This window comes from Crocuta crocuta, unplaced genomic scaffold (genome assembly GCF_008692635.1).
Source record: "Crocuta crocuta isolate KB4526 unplaced genomic scaffold, BGI_CrCroc_1.0 scaffold266, whole genome shotgun sequence".
NCBI lineage: Eukaryota > Metazoa > Chordata > Mammalia > Carnivora > Hyaenidae > Crocuta > Crocuta crocuta.
Genome location: NW_027531005.1, coordinates 1,934,740 through 1,957,641, shown reverse-complemented (window position 1 = coordinate 1,957,641; position 22,902 = coordinate 1,934,740). Strand labels below are relative to the sequence as shown.

The window sequence follows — 22,902 nt, the reverse complement described above, 5'->3', positions numbered from 1 at the left end:
GGAAACAGGATTCTAGGCAGGGAAAAGGCGCGTACAAAGGCCTCGTGGCTATGGGGGGGGGGAAGAAGGCCAACGTTAGGAATAATGGGTAACCACTGCAGTGTTTTAAGCTGGGGGGTCTGGGAGATCAGTTGTGATCTATGACTCCAAAGACACTCTACCAATATCACTTGGGCTGCCTAAAAGAGAGCAACAATGAATTCAAGAAAATTTGGTTGGGAGTCTACTGAGAAAATCCAGGCAGGAGGTGATGGTAGCTTGGGTTAGGGTATTGGTAGTGTGTGTGTGTGTTGGTGGGTGGATGGGGAAAAAAAAGGTATTTTAAAACATGTACCCTTGATTAAAATTGATTTTGATTAGACTGTATAAAGAGACTTTAGCAACATGTTCTAGAAACGACACCTCCATATTAATACATGCTACTGGCTTCAAGGTATCATATTAGGATGTTATAAACCCACTTCAAGAATGCTTCACGGCTCTAAGCAATTCTGGAAAATCTTTTTTAGAATTCCCTTCAGAAACTGTTTATGAGCCAAACCAGAAAAATAGATTTATTGCTATATACATGCTTCATATCATATATATACATAAATATATTTAAGTCACATTTCATATCATACATATACATATAAACATACACACACACATACACAGGAATACTTCATAAATCCCCAAAGCTAAGGGAACTATGTGTAATGTTGTTAAATTGCTGCAGGATTTATAAGAACTTCCTTTTATGACTCTGACCTTCCAATGTATACAGTAAGGTCACTTCTATAAGAAAACAAGCAATATGTGGGGAAAAGCTAAATCATCTGATTATTCATCAAAAACCAAAGCTATTTTCTTTTGGTATAGAGTGAGCCAACTCGGGAAGCCCATAGACAGAAGGAATTCTTGGAAAGTCAGGAGGTGATTTTGGGTATTTTTCGGTAGTAGATATAAATATATATTCTAGAAGACTGATTTCTCACAGGAAAAAAAAAGAATGAGGTTCTATCCATCAGCGTTTAGGAGCAGTGGGAAGCATGGTGGAAAGAGTCAAAATTTTAGAACTGAGCCTAGGAGTCAAGCTTTGGTTCTCTTAACTAGCTCTGCAGGCTTGGACAAATTCTCTCTCTGAGCCTAACTTTCCTCATCTGTAAAATGGAAACACAAAGGCCAGGCGTTTTGTAAGGTTCTATTAATGGACCCCTGTCTGTTCCCTCCCTCAATTTTCTGTCACCTAAACTCCTTTTCCTTCAGGAAACCCTGAGGGAAGTAGCAGTTAAAGGGCAATCCCTCCAGGAGCTTTCAGGCTTACATCGCTTTAGCTCTCTGAGCCCTGCAATGCCAGGGCACAGAGAAAAAGAATTCCTGGCCACCTTACCAGCCCTGGCAAAAAAGAACTGTGGCCAGCAGACAGTCCCTTTGGTTCAACAGACATTTCTAGAGCACCCTGTCATTTGGGGAAAGAAGCAGCCCATTTAAATCCCTGAATCTTTTCAAGACAATGAAACACCCACAATGTCCAGGAGTAGCAGACTGGTTGAATTGTGAGACCTAATTCTTGAAGGCACATTCACATGATGGAATTACAGGTTGAAAACGAATTTTAAATGACAGAGGGAGATGTTCATAATAAATTAAGTAAATGTTGCTATAAAATAGTAGATACATTATGGATTCCAGGGTGTTTTGTTTTTTTTTAAATAATTGATTTATAGAAGGAAATAAAAATTGTCAATGATAAATTCTGGGCATTTTGATTTTTTAATGTTTATTTTTGAGGGGGAGAGAGACAGAGCGCGAGCAGGGGAAGGGCAGAGAGAGAGAGAGAGGGGGAGACCCAGAATCCTAAAGCAGATTCCAGGCTCCAGAAGCTGTCAGCACAGAGCCCGATGTGGGGCTCAAACTCACCAACTGTGAGATCATGACCTGAGCCAAAGCTGGACACTTAACCGACAGGTGCCCTGGATTATGGGTATTTTAAACTTTTTCCTTTCTAAACTTTATACAATAAATGTTAATATTTTTCAATATAGTGTTCCAGTATGTAATTATGACACAGCATGCAAGAAGCAACTCCACTGGGCAGAAATTGTGACTACTTTGTTCATCACCATAGAAAAACAAGCATTTTAAAAAAATGTGCCCTTTTCCTCAATAGTGAGGTAAAATATTTGGATGGGGGAAAGGTGCCTCTTGATTTTTTACAAGTTTCCTCCCTCCCTCCCTTGTCCTTGAGTTCTGGGTGTCCCTACACACTCCAGACCTCAGAGTGGAAAATTAAAAAAAAAAAAAAAAGTCATCCGGGCTCTTTACCTGCCCAAAGATGTTCAATGTTGAGACCTACAATGGGGAAATTGTCAGTGGGTCTGCACCCTCTCCATCTTCACTTCCTGACAGTCGCTTCTCCGGGTGGCCGGGAGATAACTGGGAGACGCCTGTCCTGTATCCTCTGTAGGAGTTCAGGTCTCTGCTTGAGAGCAGGAAAGGGAAGGAAGGCACAAGACCCCAATTTTCTGGAGTTCTTAAAGTAAGAGTACTTCTAAGTAGTGAGAACACTTTGCATCTATCATTAGTGTTAACTGTTATGAATAACTACCATTTATTGAATGCTTTCCATGTGCCAGGTACACACTGTATTATTTCATTGAATTTTCACATTAGTCACCTAGGTTTTATTCCTATTTCGCAGATGGGGACACAGGCTGAGGTCAAGCAGATGTCTAAGTTCCCAGTTCTATTAAATGGCTGATGTAAGGTGCTTCGCAGATTGTGAAACGATTTCAAAATTGCCTCTGTTATTCCTCATACTACTCTACGAGATGAGGATTCCACGTTTTCACTTGTGAACGGACAGATGGCTTTAACGTCTCCTCGGTGGGTCTATGTGCCTGATTCATGGGAGCATTTCCAGCTTTTGGTTTCAGTTAGAGGAGTCCTGTACTTAGTAGGGAGATGGTGGGGGCCGAACATGACCCTACTGTACCGGGTTGTGCGTGATAGATTTTAATCTGACTCTGAAGGAGGTAGGGTGTGGTGGGAGACGAAATACTAGCAGCAAACAGCCAGATCAGGATGTGGCCTGACCCTCTGAAGACAAGGAGACAGCCCTGTACATTGGATATAGGGTCAGTGAATTCTGGAGTTTGCTGGGGGGAGGGTGGGGGAGGGAGCCAATGGCTCTGCAGGGAAGAAAAACGCAGAATTGCCTTGGTCAATGGATGATGTTTTGATGCTTGGTGGACCAGCTCAACCCTACCTCAAAGGCTATATAAATAGCTGTGAAATTATTTTGGCCAGGTATGTATGCTATCATAAAAGTATTTTATTCAGGTCCTAAATAAGACAGCCTGCTACTAATCCTTAAACTACCACATGTGTTAACATTGACTTTTCAATATACACACGTAACAGAGAGAAAAACAGAGACAACACAGCTGTGATAATTTACTGCATTTTCTTTTTTAGACTTTTATTTTTGAGAGAGAAAAAGAACACATGTGTATGCACACGAGCAGGGGAGGGGCAGAGAGAGGGGGAGACAGAATCCAACTAGGCTCCAGCCTCTGAGCTGTCAGCACAGAGCCCGACACAGGGCTTGAACCCACGAACTCTGAGATCATGACCTGAGCCAAAGTTGGATGCTCAACCTAGTAAGCCACCCAGGTGCTCCAAATTACTGCATTTTCATTTCTTGTTTGGATGAAGACGGGACTACACTGAAGTGGCCGGAAGCAAAGCAGTGGATGGTGACACTGAGTTACTTTCATATCTATACTGCTTGCTGTATCAGGATTAAATTTCTCTTGATTGGTCTTAATTTTAACACTAGTAACCTTGATTAAAAATAACTATTGGGGTGCCTGGTTAAGTGTCTGACTTCAGCTCAGGTCATGCCCTCATGGTCTGTGAGTTCGAGCCCCATGCTGGACTCTGTGCTGACAGCTCAGAGCCTGTAGCCTGCTCAGATTCTGCATCTCCCTCTCTCTGCTCCTCTCCCACTCATGTCTCTGTTTCTTTCTTTCAAAAGTAAATAAACATTTTAAAAAATTAAAAAAAAAACTATTGCTTTTTGGGAGGGATGGGGGAGGCAGTGGAAGAGGAAACATATTCTCAGAATTATAAATTGGCAACCTTGGATCCTTGTCACAGCTCTGCACCCCCCACCCCCAACCTGCTACATAATTGTGAATGTAAATCTTTTAAACTTCAGGTTTCTCACCTGTACAACAAGATTCTAAAATGCAAGTGGTGTCCGGTATTGTTAATGTTCTAGGTGACCAGCTAGCAGTCCATGGGTATGTATCCACAACAGTAAAACCAAACCCAAGGAGCAGGGGTCCTTAAGTCCTAAGTAAGGATCCCTAAATGTCAAATGCTGTAAGACTCTGACATGTGAATGGCTGTCTTTAGACTCCAGTAGGGTTGGTGGGCATGGAGTAGGGAGCGTTGATGTTACACTGCAGTAGAAAAGCTTTTTCCTCACTTTGTCCCCATCTGGCACAGAGAAGAGGAAAAACAAGTGAGTAAGAGTATAGGATTTAGAAGCTACATTCCTGGGAGTCAAGACTGGAAGCTAACTCCTCCAGTTGCTCTGACCTGATTATGGTCAATCTTGTGCAAGGTAAATTCTAACTATCACTAGGTGGGACCTATCACCTGCTGCAACCTGTCAGGCTTTGGATTTGCGTTCTCCCAGAAGTAAAGCCATCGTCTTTGAGATCCCAGGAGGAACTGATACTTGTCTTCAAAGACAGAGAAATGATATGCAGAGCTAACTACAAACGCCTGAGTGATAATGAGTTCAATACATAGTGCGTCACACAGTCAAAAATGTGGAAAGATGATCTCAAAATTGTGTTTAATTTAGGCTTACGTTTATGCCTGGAGGCCACACACCTACTGAACTTGTTATGAGGATGAAACAGGAAAAAGTCAAAAGAGGACTCCAAACAGTAGGTCGGGCAGCTTCCAGAAATCAAGAAGGGCAATTTCCCAGCGGTCAGGCAAACCCACCATTCCTTATCCTTCTTGCCCACCCAAAAGTTCTGACACTTGCTTCAAAGTTTTATGTGCTAGTTCAAACCTACTAAGATGAGCTTAAAGGGCCTCGTGCCGAGCTTTGGGTATTTTCATGGGTTTCTCTTGTTCCGTAACTGGCCTCCCAATCTACAATTCTCCTCCTCTTTCCACTCCATCCGCCTTCCAACCGTTCTAGAAGCTTTTCATGCATTCCGCCTATCACTTTTCTTCTCCAGCCAAAAGCGTGTCGGGGAAGTGCCTAAGGGGAGTCCTTATTAACGTACTAAGAGTTACTACCCATAAGTCCGGCACTTTAAAGACTTTTGCTTTTAAAGCAAGATCTAAGTCTGACAAACAGCGAGGAAAGCAGGAGCTTTTCGTCTGCGAGGACTCCCACCTTCATCCCCAGGATGCAATTTTCCGTAAGTAAAATAAGGTATCACCTCATCACTTCCAGTATTCCGCGGACACTTCTCTACACTGGCAGGTATTTCATCTGAGACCCGAAACGCCTTCCAGCACCTCAACGGTTTAGTCTCTTCCCAAACCTAAGGGTTTCTATCGCCGAGGCAGTACTCCAGCTTTGCGGGCTTTTTTTCCTACTTCCCCAGGCCCAGGTCCGCCCAATGGCGTCGAAGTCAGCTCCTTACTGGTCTGCGAGTATGCTCGTCTCCGCAGAGAGCCAATCAATGCCTCGCCTTCTGCCCCGCTGCGCTTTGGAAAGCGGAAAAGACCCGGACCTGATCCCGGGAAGGGGGCGAGGCCTTAAATGAATGACAGTTCGACCCTCCAATAGGCAGAGCGCTAGGACCTGCCCCTTCTGGCTCCTGAGCTAGAAAAGAGCGTCGATGCCGGCGGCGGTGATGAGCTGTAGGAGGAGTTGGCTGCTTGGCGGCTCCGAGGAGCTGCGGCGGCGGCTGCTGCTGGTGGCCTCCTTGCAGGTGAGTGGTTTTGTTTTCGAATTTTGCTGCTGCGAACCGTAACGTTTTTCAGTGATGCGGTGTTTTAATTTGAGGGCAGGAAGGCCAGTTCTTTACTCCCGGGATTCCGTCTTTAGGGAGAATCTGGCGCTCGCTCGTCCGCCCCTTGAGTTCCTACCCTCACTTACTCCCCAAGGTCCCTCTCAGCTGTTCCTTTCTCAGAATGTGCCCCTGTGGGAGTCACAGCTCTGTCAGCTGAGAGGAGGACTCCCCTTTGGTAGTGGTGTCTCGACGGCAAGAATAAACAGGAGTTGGAGGGAGTGATGAACTCCTCTCTCCTGGACGTAGGAGGCACAGTGTGGCGGAGCCCCTTCAGTAGTCGGGGTTCTGGAAACAAGCTGGGGTGTCTTCAGAGCCATGCCCCTGTGTTTAGGACAATGGCAGACCTGGCCCTAAAAGTCTAAGGAGATAGAAAAAAACTGAATGTCAGGGAAGGAGAAAGAGGTGACTATCTGCAGTGGTTTCATGTAGCTCTCAAAACGAGCTCAATCATAGGTTCTTAGAACCGCTAAAATTTTTTTAAAAAGAAAGAAAAAAAGTAAGCATATTTCTCCTTTGAAAGAGATGGGGGCTGCATAACTAGAGAAGGGCAACAGGAATGCATGATGGAAGTAAAGTTCACAGTTACTCAGAAAAAGTAAAGTTAAAGGATAATTGGTTGTTTGCTAACTTATTATAACTCTCTTCCCCCACTGCCTGCCTTCCAAATTATGGAGGATTTACAGCTTGTGACTGGTACCAGAGTGTTGACTGACTGAGTGTAGACTTTTGGAGGAAAAATATCAAATGCCGTCTTTCACCAGTAGCTGGTACTGTTTTCTGTAATGAGTTCAGTTTGTACTTTGTTTTAAAACTCTCCCCGCTGAGGACAGGGACTAGGTGTTATCCATCCGTGTATTCCTGTAGCATCTCAACACACCACAGATGGCCTTCAAATGTGGTGGGCTTTCTTTTATGTTCAGTTTTTATTTTTAATCCTAGTTAGTTAACATACAGTGTTACCTTAGCTTCAGGTGTGGTGTACAATACAGTGATTCGACACTTCCATACATCACCCTGTGCTCACCACAAGTGCCCCCCCTAATCCCCATATTGGTGGGACTTTAGAGAAGTGTAACTCAAACATCTGGTGTAATGGAAGGAGCTCTCACTTGGAAGTCAGGACACCGAGGTTTTAGTCATGAAGCTGTTGCTATTTGTGTGATCTTCAACAAATCATTTCAACCCTCTTAGTTTTTGCATCGTTAAAAAGCTGATATTGCAGTGGATTGTTTCCGAGGGCCATGCCTGTGTTCAAAGCCCGTTTTAAAATGAAGATGATTAGACATTTTCCAGCACAAGTACATAAGCAAAAATGTCATAGCAGTAAATTCTGGGCCAATCTGTTAGCAAATGAAAGTTCCCATCTACAAAGGGTAGTACTCATTCTTTTGTGTTCCTGTTTAAACCAAACCCAATGGATCATTGTAGAAAATTTGGTCATTGTACAGAATGACCATTGTACAGAGTATAATGTGGCAGAAAATGTCATCCTTTATTCCATTGCTCAGAGGTAACCGCTGTTAGTGTTTGGGCAGATCTTCCAGTCTCTCTTCCTCTTTTGCCTTCTACAGTTAGGTGAAATTAAGTGGCACATTTCATTTTAAGTAATGACTGGTACATCTAAATTCAGCCGTGCCTTCATTTTTGTGGGCCTGGTGCTCAGAGAACAGAGGACACACAAACATTTGAAGCAACAGGTCTCTTGAACATCCTTGGAATGAAATCTGGTGTGAGAGGATGTTTACATGGAGAAATAAGACTACAACTATTACTTAATGATACTCTCACATTGAAATTTGGCTACAAATATTGAAAAAAATGTACTTGTAAGACGTAAATGTGAGCCACTTAACTAAAGCATTTTGATTGTCATAAGCATACTGCTTAATATCTTGTGTGTTTCTAGAGCTGGATATTTTGTCATAAGCATACTGCTTAATATCTTGTATGTTTCTAGAGCTCCATATTTTTATTGTCATTAAGCATACGGCTTAATATCTTATCTAGAAACTTATGTTTCTAGAGCTGGATATTATCATCCACTCCCCACACCCCCAATACACACATTTGATTGCATTTCTCCTTCCACTACCTAATTTAACCTTGCCTCTTTACCCCTGCCCTCATTTTACTTTGGTTTTTAAATTTTTTTTTAATTATTATTTTTCTAATGTTAATCTGCTTTTGAGAGAGAGAAACACAGAGCATGAGGGAGGGACAGAGGGAGAGAGAGGGAGACATAGAATCCAAAGCAGGCTCTAGGCTCTGAGCACAGAGCTCAAAGCAGGACTCAGAATCATAGACTGTGAGATCATGGCCTCAGCCGAAGTCGGATGCTTAACCGACTGAGCCACCCAGGTGCCCCTCGTTTTATTTTATTCCCAGCTTTTACTTCTGCACATACCTCAGGAAGGTAGGGTCACTTTCTTTCTTTTTTTTTTTAATGTTTTAGTTTTTATTTTTTTATTTATTTCTGAGAGAGAGAGAGAGACAGACAGACAATGTGAGCAGAGGAGGGTCAGAGAGAGAGGAAGACACAGAATCCGAAACAGGCTCCAGGCTCTGAGCTGGCAGTCAGCACAGAGCCCGATGCCGGGCTCGAACCCACGAACCGCAAGCTCATGCCTGGAGCCGAAGTCGGATGCTTATCCGACTGAGCCACTCAGGCGCCCCAGGTAGGCTCACTTTCAAGGGCCTGAGGTCTGTGACAGTCTTGGTTAGTTAAAGTCTGCTCCGTTCAACCCAGAATACTTCTCACTCTGGCCCGGGTGCTTAACCATAATTTCATTTAGTTTCACTCATAGCCCCTTGAGAACAGCAGTTATCCTTATCTTTGTGGATAAGGAACCCGAGGTCCAGAAAATTTGAATAACTTGGTCAATATCATGCTGTCAATAAGTAGCAGAGCTGGGAGTAAGGTCCCAGGTTTCTTGACTTCAGACTTCTGGGATTTGGTGGGAGTTGTTTGTGTTGACAAAAGCTATTATCCTGGGGGAATAAGTAACCATAGTTAGGAGGTGTCCTGAGTGGGTGTTGTGCTCATCAGTGTTTGCAGGCCGGAACAAGCAACATGCCCCAGGCAAACACTCATCTCATTACGGATGCAGACCTCTTCCCTGTGACTAGGGGTCTCCCTGCTGGGGTTTGCTACAGGGTACCAAGTGATCAGTGGGGGCTGCTGGGAGATGTAAGGTTGGAGACTGACAGTCATAAAGCCTGCCAAACACCTGGAAGTGATAGCATTTGCTCCTGGCCGAGAGGAGCCCTTAGATTACAAATACAAATGGAAAAGTTACTGTAAAGCTTTAGGGAAAGCAATAGATGGTGGAAAACAAGGTACTTTTAGGTACATGTTTGAACTTTTAATATTGAGCTTGGTTTGGGGGAAAGAATATTTTGTTGAGACTTCCAAGAACCAAGCTCTGGATTTCATTTCCCTTAAGAACAGTTCCTTTTTAATTTATCAGAAACATGGCTAACCTCTGTTTTTTCTGTCTTCAAATGCAGCCAGCCTATGTTCTAGAGAGTTAGATTCCTATAGAGTTAGGTTAAGAGTTGTTCAAAGCTATGCAGTGGGGGGTTTGGACTAGGAAAGACATCTGAGTGGTTGAGAGTAGCATTTGAAAAGCTAATAATTAAGGGTAATCTTTTGATCAAAGCAACCCTGGCTCTGTATCCCATATTGTTTTTTAAGTTTATTTATTTATTTATTTATTTTGAGAAAGAAGAGCGAGAGCGAGAGAGAATGAGTAGGAGAGGAGTAGAGAGAGAGGAAGGGAGAGGGACAGGGCTCAAACTCGCAAACTGAGATCATGACCTGAGCCAAAATCAAGAGTCAGACACTTAACTGACTGAGCTACCCAGGTGCCCTTCTGTATCCATTATTTTTATATTACCTCAACATTATATCATTGATCACATTGCTTACTCAGTTTTTGGAAGCAGAAAACAAACTACGTTTTTAGACTCGTCTTTATCCTATAATTTTCCCCACCCACTCATGAGTTGTTATACTAGAGTATTAGACATCATTACTTTTCAAACACCTGAGGAAGGGAAGCAGCAATGTCTCAGCAGCATTAGCTTGGAAGACAGGACGAGCCTCAGTTATCGAGGTTGGCGGGGGAGGTAGGTGAAATTATGTGCTTAATGAAAGGCAGGAGTAGGAGGCAGTAGCAAGATGGTTGTGCTACATTTGTTGAAAGTACCTAAGGTCCTGGAAATGTAGTAGTAACCTCAGTAAATGTGGGGCCATGTATCTGCATCAGCCCCCTACCTACTTGCTCTCTCCAGGCTTGCCTTGCTAAAAGGACGCTAATTCTAAAAAAAATAAATAAATAGGGGCACCTGGGTGGCTCAGTCGGTTAAGCATCCGACTTCAGCTCAGGTCATGATCTCACTCATGGTTCATGGATTCAAGCCTCGCATCAGGCTCTGTGCTGACAGCTCAGAGCCTGGAGCCTGCTTCAGATTCTGTGTCTCCCTTTCTCTCTGCTCCTCCCCCACTGACTCTCTCTCTCTTAAAAATAAATAAACATTTAAAAATAAATAAGATAACTTCAGTTTTATGGTGGCATTTATGGAAAGAATATTTTTTGCTCTACAGGCAATTTAGATGGAATTTCTATACCTACATATAGCAAAAAGTCTTTGAAAAGATGTCACCTGCATCGCATGTTTCCTTTGAATCACCTATTGCTCTACTACTGAGCCAGTTGCTCAGCTTGTATTCCCAAGCCAGTGTACATTCACCTGAAGTGCAAGACACTATGGCAATTTATGTAGAAGATAGTCTAAGAGAAGTAAAGCATGTCAAAACAGCCTATTTTTGAAATTGGTTAATACCATGAATATATTTTTTCTGTAACTTTACCTTGAACCCATTATGAATTACATCAGTTAAGCAAAAGTAAGCTCCTCAGACTGATTTAAATGGGTTCAGTATTCTGTGAGCAATAACTACAATTATGAATGGGGTTTCATTACTCAAGGTACTTGTGATTCTGGCCAAGAATAAAATCAGGTGATTTAATAATTCTGAGATTATTCCATGACAGGATGCTTAAAGTTTCAAAATGCTGATATGATCAGTGGCTCTGAGTATGGTATCCAGCTAGGCCAGGGATCAGCAAACTAAGGCCTTCTGGTCTACCACCTGTTTGTGTACAGCCCACAAGCTATGAATAGTTTTTACATTGTTTACTGGTTGAAATAAAATCAAAGAGTGACAATATTTCACATATATGAAAATTATATAAAATTCTAATTTCAATGTCCATACATAAAGTTCTATTGGGATGAAGCTTCATTTATGAACTGTCTATGGCTGCTATCAGCTACAATGGCAGGATTGAGTAATTGCAACAGAAGCCATATAGCCCAAGGAGCCTAAAAAGTTTACTATGTGGCCTTTTACAGAAAAAGTTGTCGACACCTCAGCTAAGCTGTACTGTCTTTCACATTAATCTCCTGCATCCCATCTCAACAGTCATTATTCTGGTCCAGGTCTCCATTATATATTACCCAAATCATTACAAAAGCCTCCCAAGTTTTCATATCAGTGGTTTTTCCCATCTCATTGTGTTTGTAAATGCTGCCTGATCCTCCTAAAATACATGTTATTAAACTTTTAGTGATGTCCCAATACTTCTAGAAGAACGTATCTTCGTCACAAAACCTTTCTGGGGCCACTATTCAATCTTATCTTTCTAGGCTAATCTCCTCCTACTTCCTTGTTAGACCCTATACTTAGGATGGGGATCATATAATTTTCCAAATGGGGCACTCAGGTGTGAAAGGGGTCCTATAATAGTTATGTTAGGGAAACAGGCCTAAAGCAAGACTGTTCTAGGCAAAGCAGGAAATGTGGTCACCCTATCTATACTCCATCCCGTTTGAATGGCTTACCATTCTCCATATGCACCTGTTCCCTTGCTTCTTCTCATTATTCCCTTAGGCTAGAATTCCTTTTGCTTTTTCTATAACTCTTGAGTCTTGAACATCTTTCCAAATCCAGCTTAAATAGTGCCATGTCCATGAGCTTTACTCAGAAATAACTTGTCTTTTTTTAATCTCCCTTATGAATGAAGTGCTTTCTTATGGTGTGGATGCCTTTCTGCTTTAGTGACACACACACACATCCTTTATCCCCATCAGTTCCTTGAAGACCTATCTGTGTTGGATCCTGTACTCCTCACAGTCCTAGCTTTATGTCATGCTCAAGTGGGGTTTGCAGCACATGTTTAAAGAATGAATCATTAGACCAGACTGGGGAGACAGAGGAACGTTTGGGGCTGTCAATTTGTAAATCATCCATTTTAATGTGATTCAAGTGGTGAGTAAAGTTGGGTTTCCAAGGACTGAGGAGAGCCTTGGATGTCTGTGTGGCAGTGTAGCAGAGTGGTTCAAGGTGCAAAGATAGGCTTTGGGCTCCAGCCTGCCCGAGACTGATTGCCAGCTCTGCTATTTACAGTCTCTGTCACCTTGGACAAGTTGACCTTTCCACCTAAGTTTCTGCATCTATAAAATGGAAGTAATCCTAGAATCTTCTCCATAGAATGGTGGTTGAGGATTCAAATAGTCCCAAATCACATGGTGAGCCCTCCATGAATATTAGCTGCTGTGATATCACATGCTGTCTTCATCATCACATGGAAAGATGTTCAAGACTCCGATTTATAGAAAAAGAAAAAGGAATTCTAGCCTAAGGGAATAATGAGAAGAAGCAAGGGAACAGGTGCATATGGAGAATGGTAAGCCATTCAAACTTTCATGGTGTACAGACTCCAGACAAGGATGTAACAAACAGAAGAGCTGAGAGAAAAGCAGCCCTGAAATCTTAGAATAATTGTGCCCCCTTGATCGAAGTAGTCAGTTTCAAAGGGACCAAAGTGTTGTGAGTCCTGAGAGAAGATAGATTTCACTTAATAAGAAATGACTAATTAGCATCTTTTTTGAGACACCAGTTCAGTCGAGTGGTCAAGGCGCAGGTTAGGTGTCGGAGGACTAAATAAGTATTGGCCAGAAGGACAGGAAACTGTGAAGAGGGAGGGGTGAGAAGGGGAGACACAGAAGCATATAAAAGATCTATTTGTTTAGTAAATTTTTTCCTTGAGCATTACCATACTTTAAAAGGAAGAAACCTTGGGGTTTGCTAATTCAGTGACCTGTGTAGCCCCTTTTGGAATGAAGTAAATCATTGACTAAAATTGGTGCTTTATTCAGGTGCTGATAATCCTTGCCGAGGGATAAATGAGGAACCTTCACAACCAACTCCAGAGTGGTTAGCTTTACCAAACACAACCCGAAACACAAAGCTTGATTTTTAAAAAATAGTTGTTAATCTGAGAGTGGGGAGCATATATTTGTGGTATGGGACCTCTCTATAAATTGCCCACTTGACTTTGTACCTTGAGGTTTTTCTCAAGAGCAGTCATAAGCTGAACCCTCCTTCATACTCACCTTGTTTGTACGCATTTTATGAAATGACTGCCTGGGTTTGGAAGGACAAGTCGTGACTGGAGGTGCTCCTGTGAAGTGAAGCCAAGCGAGCCTAAATACCCAAAAACCCAGACCCTGAAGTCTCTCGTGGTGAGGAGAAAGAGCACAGGTATTAGAGGCAGAAGGTGTGGATTGTAGTTCTAATTTGCCACGTAGTTGTTGGTTGGTTGGTTGGGTTTTGTTTTTTGTTTTTTTCAAGTTTTTATTTGAATTCTAGTTACTTAACCTATGGTGTAATATGGTCCGTTGGAGTCTCCTCTCTGGAGATATGAGCATTAATAAATATATTAAACTGTTAAGGATACGGAAGTGTAATGGATGATTGTTATTGGCTCTGGCTTTGCCATTAAATACACTGTGATTCTTGAATTCAGGCTTCCTAACCCCTCGGGCCTGCCAACTGAGTGTTTTTTACTTTGGCAGTTACCGCTAAAATGGTCAAGCCTTAGGCTCTTTAGCACGATGTAATCACCTCTGTCGAACTGACTTTGGTTCCGTCAACACACCTCCCTACTAAGTGCCTACTATACAAGTAATCTGTCACAAGTGGCCCGTCACAACTGTACCCAGTGTTGTAGAGCAGGGTGCTTCTGATAGGGAAAAATCTGTGGTAAGATGGCTGGCAGGACTGAAAGGGGAATTCCAGTCCCTGCCCAAAGACTCTCCTTCAGGGTTTTCCTTCCCACCCCGCTTGCCGGGAGCGAACAGACTATAAATTGTCCCCTCTGCTTATGCTCTGGGATCAGACCTCTGGAGAGTGATCTCCTCTGATCACTTTCCCACCAGTGTAAAATATACTTCCTGCCTTCCAAGATCTCCGAGTGCCACTTGGTTCTTCGGCGGGGTGATCCAGACCAGTTTCCATAACACTTCAACAGTGTGTACCAAGCAGGACTGACCACTTCCCAATAGGTGAAAGGGGGAAAGGCAGAGGAGTCTGCCTAGAGCAGAGGTTCTCAAAACACAGCCCTCAGACTGGCAGGATGTCAGTATCATGTGGGAGCTTGTTAGAAATACAGATTCTCAGGCCTGCCCCAGATGCCCTCAGTCAGGCCTTGGGAGATGAGGCCCAGCCCTCTGTTTTAACCACTTCTCTTGGCGATTCTGATGTAAATTCAAGTTTGAGAACCATTGACCTAGGGGAAATAACCCTTAAACTAAGCTCTTAAGCTGTTCTTATCAATATGGTAGCCACTGGTCACATGTGGCTATTGAACCTTTGAAATGTGGCTGGTCCAAATTGAGATATGCTTTAAGTATAAAATACATATCAGGTTTCAAAGACCTACTATGAAAATAAAGAATGTAAAATACCCCATTAATAATTGTATATAGATTGTATGTTAGAATAGTATCTTGAATCTATAAGGTTAAATAAAATACATTTTTTAAGTTTATTTATTTTGAGAGAGAGAGCATGAGTGGGGGAGGGGCAGAGAGAGAGGGAGAGAGAGAATCCCAAGTAGAGCACAGAACCCAATGTGGGGCTTGAACCCGCAAAATTGTGAGATCATGGCCTGAGCTGAAACCAAGAGTCGGATGCTCAACTGGCTGAGCCACTTGGGTGCCCCTAAATAAAATATATTATTAAGATTAATTTCATTTATTTCTTTTCCCTTTTTAATATGACTTTTACAAAACCTAAAATGATATATGTGGCTTGCAGTGTATTGTGATTGGACACAGCTGATCTAAAGGGTGAGTAGAGGTTACCTCCAGTTGGGTGGGACCAAAGTGGCAGTGGAGGGGAGGGGATGCAGGGCAAGGGCTCTGGGTAGGGTACAGTATGTGCAAGGGTGCTGAAGGAAGAAAGAACGTGACATGCTCAAGGAAGTAAAAGAAAACCAAAGCCTTGCAAATCACGTTCAGGATTTTGGACTTTATCCTAAGACCAACAGGAAGTGATGGAGGATTTTAAATAGGGTGCTCACTTTTCAGGAAGTTTGCAGTTAATAAATGAAGGCAAGAGAGCTACATCTCATTATAGCAAGACTCTCAGAATCAGAGCTTCTCCCCTCCCCCAAAAGATGGTGGGGGTGGAGGCATTTGGTCTGGATTGAAAGGGAGTAGGACTCTGCCTGGCCCCTAGCTGCCCGTGTCCCAGGACTTTAGGCAGAAGCACCCCCGACTCAAGGGGGAAGCAGACACCTGGGAGAGGTAGTTTTGCTTTAGTTCATTTTCAGCATGGTTAAAGCTCAGAGCTGGTGGAAGCATTCCAGGAAGAGTCCAAAGTTGAGTGGAAGTTTGATTACAGAGCTGAGGCTCTGTGGGGCACTGGCCAGGGCTTTGGTGAAGGAGGGTCAGGGGCAAGGAGCGCAGCACATGTGGGAGTTAGAGGGTGTTGGACAAGGCAGAGGAAAGCTGGGACTGGAGCCTGGAGGCTGGGGGACTGACCTTCTCCTGGGGTATGGTGGCCTCGTCACTCATCTGTGGCCTGGAGAGTTCTCTGTAAGTCATGGTACATATGTTAGCAGACTCCATCTAACTTCCAGACACATTTTGTTTAGTTCATGTTTTTAAAATGTATTTAAATTAGTCACCAGTATTAATATCAGATTTCACATAAAAATGTGCATTTCTGGGGCACCTGGGTGGCTCAGTTGTTTGGGCATCTGACTCTTGAGTCTTGATTTTGGCTCAGGGCATGATCCCGGGGTTGTGGGACTGAGCTCCACATCGGACTCTGCACTGAGCGTGGAGCCTGCTTAATGCCCGCTCGCGCTTGCTCTCTCTCTCTCTCTCTCTCTCTCTCAACCCCTCTGTCCTTCCCCTGCTCACAACCCTCCCACTCCCTCTCTGCCTCACAAAAATTTTTTTAAGTACATTTCTGGTGTTTTTGAAAATTAGAAGATCCAGGAACCCCAGTCTTCATCCTCACAGAAACATGGAGGAGCTAAGTAGTAGCTACCCCTTTTATTTTTATATGAACTTTTAAGAACTGAAGTGACCATTTAAAAAATATTAGTATTTATTTTTGAGAGAGAGAGAGAGAGAGAGCTATCAGGGGAGGAGCAGAGAGACAGGGAGACACAGAATCTGAAGCAGGCTCCAGGCTCTGAGCTTTCAGCACAGAGCCCGACGTGGGGCTTGAACTCATGACCTATGAGATCATGATCTGAGCTGAAGTCAGACACTTAACCAACTGAGCCATTCAGGTGCCCCCTGAAATGACCATTTTTATGTTTTTTAAAGAAGACGTTTATTTACCCTAAAGACAAAACTGAGTCCATAGGTTCTCTGTGGCCTGACTTCAAGTCTTACATTCTGTCCAGTGTTTGCTTTGAGGAGTCCCTCCTGTGTGTTCTCCAGAAAGGCTGTAAGAGTGGGACCCTTAGTTCAGTGAGACCAGGTTATACAAAAGCTCTGTCCATTTGCACAAGAGTCACGTCCATCGGAGAAGCACACATGTTCCCTACAGTTTTCCATAGTTCCCATCATGCCTGTGGCCCAGCATGTGTGTTTCTGTGTTTGTTGGTAAACGCTTGGTATACCAGCTCCCATGATGATTAAAATCTTTTTTTTTTAAATATTTTTATTTATTTCTAGGAGAGAGAGACAGAGAGAGAGAGACAGCGTGAGCAGGGGAGGGTCAGAGAGAGAGGGAGTCACAGACTCTGAAACAGGCTCCAGGCTCTGAGTTGGCAGTCAGCACAGAGCCTGACGCGGAGCCTGAACCCACGAACCGCAAGATCATGACCTGAGCGAAAGTCGGACGCTTAACCGACTAAGCCACCCAGGCGTCCCCCCCCCCATGATGATTAAAATCTTAAACTTTAAACCTCAACAGCTCCCCTGTAAGTATTCAGGGAAGTCAGTTGATAGCAGCAAGGAGGAAGGAAGAAAGTGACTTAATATACCCAAGATAGATGCACTAATCTGCCACTTTGTCCTGTGTTCACCCCTGTACACCAGAGGGAGGGGGGTGTAGTCTTTGTGGCTGTGGTACTGTTTCTCTGCTCTAGTGTATATATTTTGGGGGTGGAGGGACAGAGAAATTGTTTTATTTCTTAAACAGAGTAAGCAAATATAGCAGATTAAAATACTGCAAGCTTGGTAGTAAGTGCCTGAATGTTCATGATGTTATTGCTATAAATATTTTTTATTCTCTTGGTATAGTTCATAATCAAAGGCAGTGGAGAAGTGCTTCTGCCTACAGAGTTTGTCCATCATACCCCTTTTTAAAATATATGTTTTAGAGACAGACAGCATGAGCAGGGGAGAGGGGCAGAGGGAGAGAGAGGATCTTAAGCAAGCTCCACACTCAGCACAGAGCCCGATGTGGGGCTTGATGCCGGGCCCAATCCCATGACCCTGGGATCATGACCTGAGCTGAAATCAAGAGTCAGATGCTCAACTGACTGAGCATCATACCATTTTTTTCATTTGAAGGGAAAATAGCTTTATTAGCCTAAGGAGGCTTCTTGCTTGACAAGTCAAAGTAAGGGTTGAGGTGGAGGAACACTTGATAGCTTCACTTTTCTCCGTCCCCCTTCTCTACCAGCATTAAAAAACAAAAATAAATGTTACAAGAGGTTGGGTCTAGTTTTTGATCTGATAGAAGCTTCTAGTACTCGGTGAATTGGGGCTCTTTGAAGAAACAATATAAAAATGTCTTTCTTTTGCATATTAAACACACACTCATACACACACACCTTCATTATTTGGTCTCTGCCAGTGCCTTAGACAGTGTTTGTTCAAGTGAAGGATCCTGAAACTTGAGCTCATTAGCTTCGTGATTATTCTGCTCCTAGGCACCAGTAATCACACAGCAAGGCACTGCCCAGATGTTTGTCATCCCATTCTCTGTTCTTCTGCCATGCCGATGCCCCTCTGGGCTGAGGATAGAGGCATCCCTCTTCCTCCAGAAATTCTCAGCTCTGTGACTTACCTTTGCCTCAGCCCAGTCTCTTCCAGATGCTTCCTGCTTCAGGTGCACTAAAGCTTCAAACCTGATGCTTGACAAGAAAGGGAAGCCATAAACCTAGCTGCCCTAGTCTTCCAGCTACTTGCAGATTACCTCGATCTGCTTCCTCCCTCAGGGCCTCGTCAGTTTGGCTTCTCTTGCAAGAAGAAGAAGCCTTGTTTGAAAGGCTTTTTTTTCCCCTTTCAGAATCTCTGGAAATTACTAACGAAAGGAAGAAACTAGATACCTAGATTCCAGTTAACTTTGTCACTGACTGTTATGTAACTGTGAGTGAATCACAGATTAAGTGGGACAGAAAATCTCCATTTAATGGAAGCTGCCAAGAGCAGCAGAAGACCAAGCCCGGATGGTCCTATCACGTCTGCTCCCCCCGCGTGGAAGAGCCCGGGGTGGGAGTGGAGAACCTGGGCATGGGAGGCGAGCAGCGTTTGTCAGCAGACGTACGTCCACTGCACAGAGGGCGGGGACAGCCTGACGCAGCCAAAACAGCAGATGGTCCAGGGGACAGAGTGGGCCCAGCACACCTCTGGGGCAGCAGCCTAACTTAGGGAGTTCAGAAACACTATCAGGTTGTCTGTCCCACTTTCCCAGATTCTTCTTCCGCTGAGAGGTGGCCGGTTTGTGCCGGGCAGAGGAGGCAGGGCCTCCTTATCAGTGAGCTTCCTCCCGCTTCTACAGACCTGCTCCTGCTTATCTGTTTCTCCAGGCAGCATCCCTTCTACGGCTGCCCGCATTTGATAGGTTATTTTGCATCAGGATTTATGCCTGCCCAAAGCTTTGTTTTGAGGCAGATGAGAGATTATTTAGGTGAGTACTGTATTCAGCATTAATGTTATTTTAAATCACTTTTAGAGTTTGAATGTTGAACCTTAGATTTTCTTATATGTAGTGTCACCTGTGGCATTGAAGAGCTAGTTGCCACTGATTAGTGATTTACAGACAAGGCAAATACCATGGTTCATTGAATTAACATGTTTAACTTCCTTAATAAGAGGAGACTGGTAAATATAGCTTTTTCCACCAGAGGAAAAACAGAGTGAGAAGGATGCCTTCAACCTGGAGTCAGCTGCTAGGAGCTGGGAGTTGCCAGCGACTAGTCATCTGTTTAGACATCTATAACTCATTCTATTAAATCCTCTCTTCTGTAAGCACAGACTGCCTTTTTATCTGGTGGAAATGCAGCATGCCATTAGAATGACATGTTCTGTTATTTCACATCATACAATTAAGATACTGTCCCTCTGTCCGAAACGTCAAATCGACTAGGTTCCCTGTAATTAATTATTTGTAGAATATGCCTGTATGTGCCATGGCGTATATGTTGTAAAGTTACGCTTCCGTTCCCAGATAGTCAGTTGAATGAAGACCATAACATGCTTTTTGTTCCTTCTCTTTCTAGATGTATTGCTGTCATTGAACACTGGCTCATTTGAAAGTGCTAGGGAAGCCCGGCCATCAGCATGTCCAAGTACAAACTGATTATGTTAAGACATGGAGAGGGCGCTTGGAATAAAGAGAATCGGTTTTGCAGCTGGGTGGACCAGAAGCTTAACAGTGAAGGAATGGAGGAAGCTCGGAACTGTGGCAAGCAACTCAAAGCGCTGAACTTTGAGTTTGATCTTGTCTTCACATCCATTCTTAATCGGTCCATCCACACAGCCTGGCTGATCCTGGAAGAGCTAGGGCAGGAATGGGTTCCGGTGGAAAGCTCGTGGCGTCTAAACGAACGTCACTACGGAGCTTTGATCAGTCTCAACAGGGAGCAGATGGCTTTGAATCATGGTGAAGAACAAGTGAGGCTCTGGAGGAGAAGCTACAGTGTGACCCCACCACCCATCGACGAATCTCACCCTTACTACCATGAAATCTACAATGACAGGAGGTATAAAGTGTGCGACGTACCTGTCGATCAGCTGCCACGGTCTGAAAGCTTAAAGGATGTTCTGGAGAGACTCCTTCCCTTTTGGAACGAAAGGATTGCTCCTGAAGTCTTGAGCGGCAAAACCGTTCTGATATCTGCTCATGGAAATAGCAGCAGGGCTCTCCTGAAACATCTGGAAGGTACCATGTTTATACTACTACTTATTAGAGGTTGCTAAGTGTTATACTTGGGCCTTAATCTGGAAAGGACAGGGTTTCTGAGCACAGTTTACATAAGGGACTTTCTCACCCTATTCCCTTTTGTCATTTCAGTCTTAAAGAATCATTTTGTTCTATAAATCAAAAACCCTATGCCTTTCACATTCATACTATATAAAGCAGTGATTGTAAAACTTTAGTAAGCATCAGAATTCCCTGGAGGGAGACTTTGGTCTATTCCGGATTGCTGGCCCCATCCTTGAAGTTTCTGAGTTTGTAGACCTGGGTGTGGTCGGAGAATTTGCATTTCTAAGGTGTTTTCAGATGATTTGGTTGCTGCTGCTTGGGGTTCTTCACTCTGAGAACTGTTGATCTAAAGGATAATAAGGTTTTTGTTGTAGGAAGGTAAAAGCATGCTAGGGAGGGGATAAATTTCTATAGAGATGGTGTGTAAAGTCAATTTATTTAGAGTCTTTCCAGATAAATAAACAAAATTATCTAGACTTCAGTGTTTCCCATGCTCTTCCAACACTGAACAAGTATTCCAGCATTTCAGATCTGAGTTTCTTGAACAATTCCTTTGTTCCAGTCCTTTCTTTCCAGACCAGACTTAGTCATTGACTGGGAGAAAGTTGGGAAGAAGGAAAATAAAAGGATGTCTTATTGGAGATAATCAGTCGGCTCAATTTTATTTTATCTGCTTCATGTTGTATTCTAAACGTATTCTGAAATGTACAATATTATTATCTTCCTTTTAAGGGACGTAAACTAGGAGCCCCTAAGGACTCAGGCTCACCAATTTGGGGCATCAGTGACTGCACTGTGACACTTACAGGGGGTTCTTCCTTCCCCTTTCTCCCTTCATGAAGTAATCCCAGGCATTTGTGCTTTTTGAGTGACCTGCTCTGTCCTCTGTTTTCCTGTCGGTAGCAGCAGTAGTTAGCCCAGGATATTAGAATGCATTTCTCTAACATTCCTTGCCCATTCTGCTTTACTTTTCTCTATGAGGCTGTGAAAAAGTGGACAGTGTATGTGAAATAAGTGAAAATAGGTTATTGGTAACCAAACAAAGTGATCTTTACGAGGTTTTATTGTAAACGTTTTTTAGCATGTGCTTCTACCCCTAATTTTTATAACATGGCCAAGAGCCAAATCATTACTCGTATGCCTGCATCTTTTAGTTGTGCAGAGATCTAAATTCTACAGACTTTATTGGCTATTAAAAGTGTTATTGGCTAGACATGGCACTCAATCTGTTTGTGTATATATCTTATTTACTCAACTACATAAAGGGTTCTATTCTTCCTCTTTGAGAATAGTCAGGTATTTGATTAATGATAAATAACTTCATCATTGTTGGACCACAGTACTTTATTGTTTGAAGAAGAGTTGAGCCTTCTGTTAGGTCAACAGCAAACTGAAATTCAGAATTCTGAAGTTTCTGCCAGAAGATGTATTCTGTTTGACCACGCCAGTTCCCTTTTTTCCAGAGATGAGACTTCAGTCTCTCTGTGGCCAATCTCCCTTCCCTAAAGAAAATGCCATCATTTCCTTCAGGAACCTCTTTTCTTCCCTGTCTTAGCTAGGAAACCCTCCCTTTAAAAATGATTTCTTGCTATTTAATACCATTTATTCTTCAACTGTCTTTGGGTTTAGATGTCTTTAAGATTATTCTGCATCCCTAGCCACAGCCCAATCCAGATACCCCTTCTGGGTTTTCACTCTTTGTTACTGCTCTTTTTTGAAGGGAATGGGAAGGTTTAACTAATGGTAAAGAAGACTGTCACCCTGGTCAGAGTAGAGCGAGAATTACCTGTGGACGGCACGGTTACCCACAGAAAGCTTACTTTCTGTATTTGAGGGAGGTTTTGAAACCATTAATAATTTACTGAAAAACAATCATTTGGTATAGCCGCTGTGGAAAACAGTCTGGCATCTTCTCAATTGATTAGACATGCACTTTGCATATGACCCACCAGTTCTATTTCCTAGGTATTTTCCTGTATTCATTTCCTAGTGCTACTGTAACAAAGTACCAATAACTGCAAGGCTTAAAACAACAGATACTAATTTTCCTCACAGTTCTGGGGGGCTGGAAGTCCTAAATTAAAGTGTTGCCAGGGTCATATTCTCTCTATCCTTTCTTGTGTCTTCTAGTTTCTTGGGTTTGTTGAGCATCTTTGGCATTCCCTGGTTTGTAGATGTGTCCATACAGCCCTCAGTCTTCACTTGCTGTCTCTTGTCCAAACTCCTCCTTTGCATAAGAACACAAATAATATTAGAGTAGGACAAAAGATCTCATTTTAACTTGATTACCTCTATAAAGATCCTATTTCCAAATAAGGTCACATCTGAGGTTAGGAC

At 43.1% G+C, this 22,902-nt stretch overlaps 1 protein-coding gene across 1 annotated transcript in view; it reads left to right on the top strand.

Annotated features, from left to right (window-relative positions):
* The window catches only part of BPGM (bisphosphoglycerate mutase), a 49,394-nt gene that overhangs the window by 15,102 nt on the left and 11,390 nt on the right, over positions 1–22,902 (top strand). Inside the window, exons 3-4 of the mRNA XM_077770707.1 lie at positions 5,625–5,954; positions 19,859–20,520. Coding sequence (XP_077626833.1) covers positions 19,920–20,520 — 601 coding nt within the window. The 5' untranslated portion in view covers positions 5,625–5,954; positions 19,859–19,919. The remainder of the gene's footprint in view (positions 1–5,624; positions 5,955–19,858; positions 20,521–22,902) is intronic.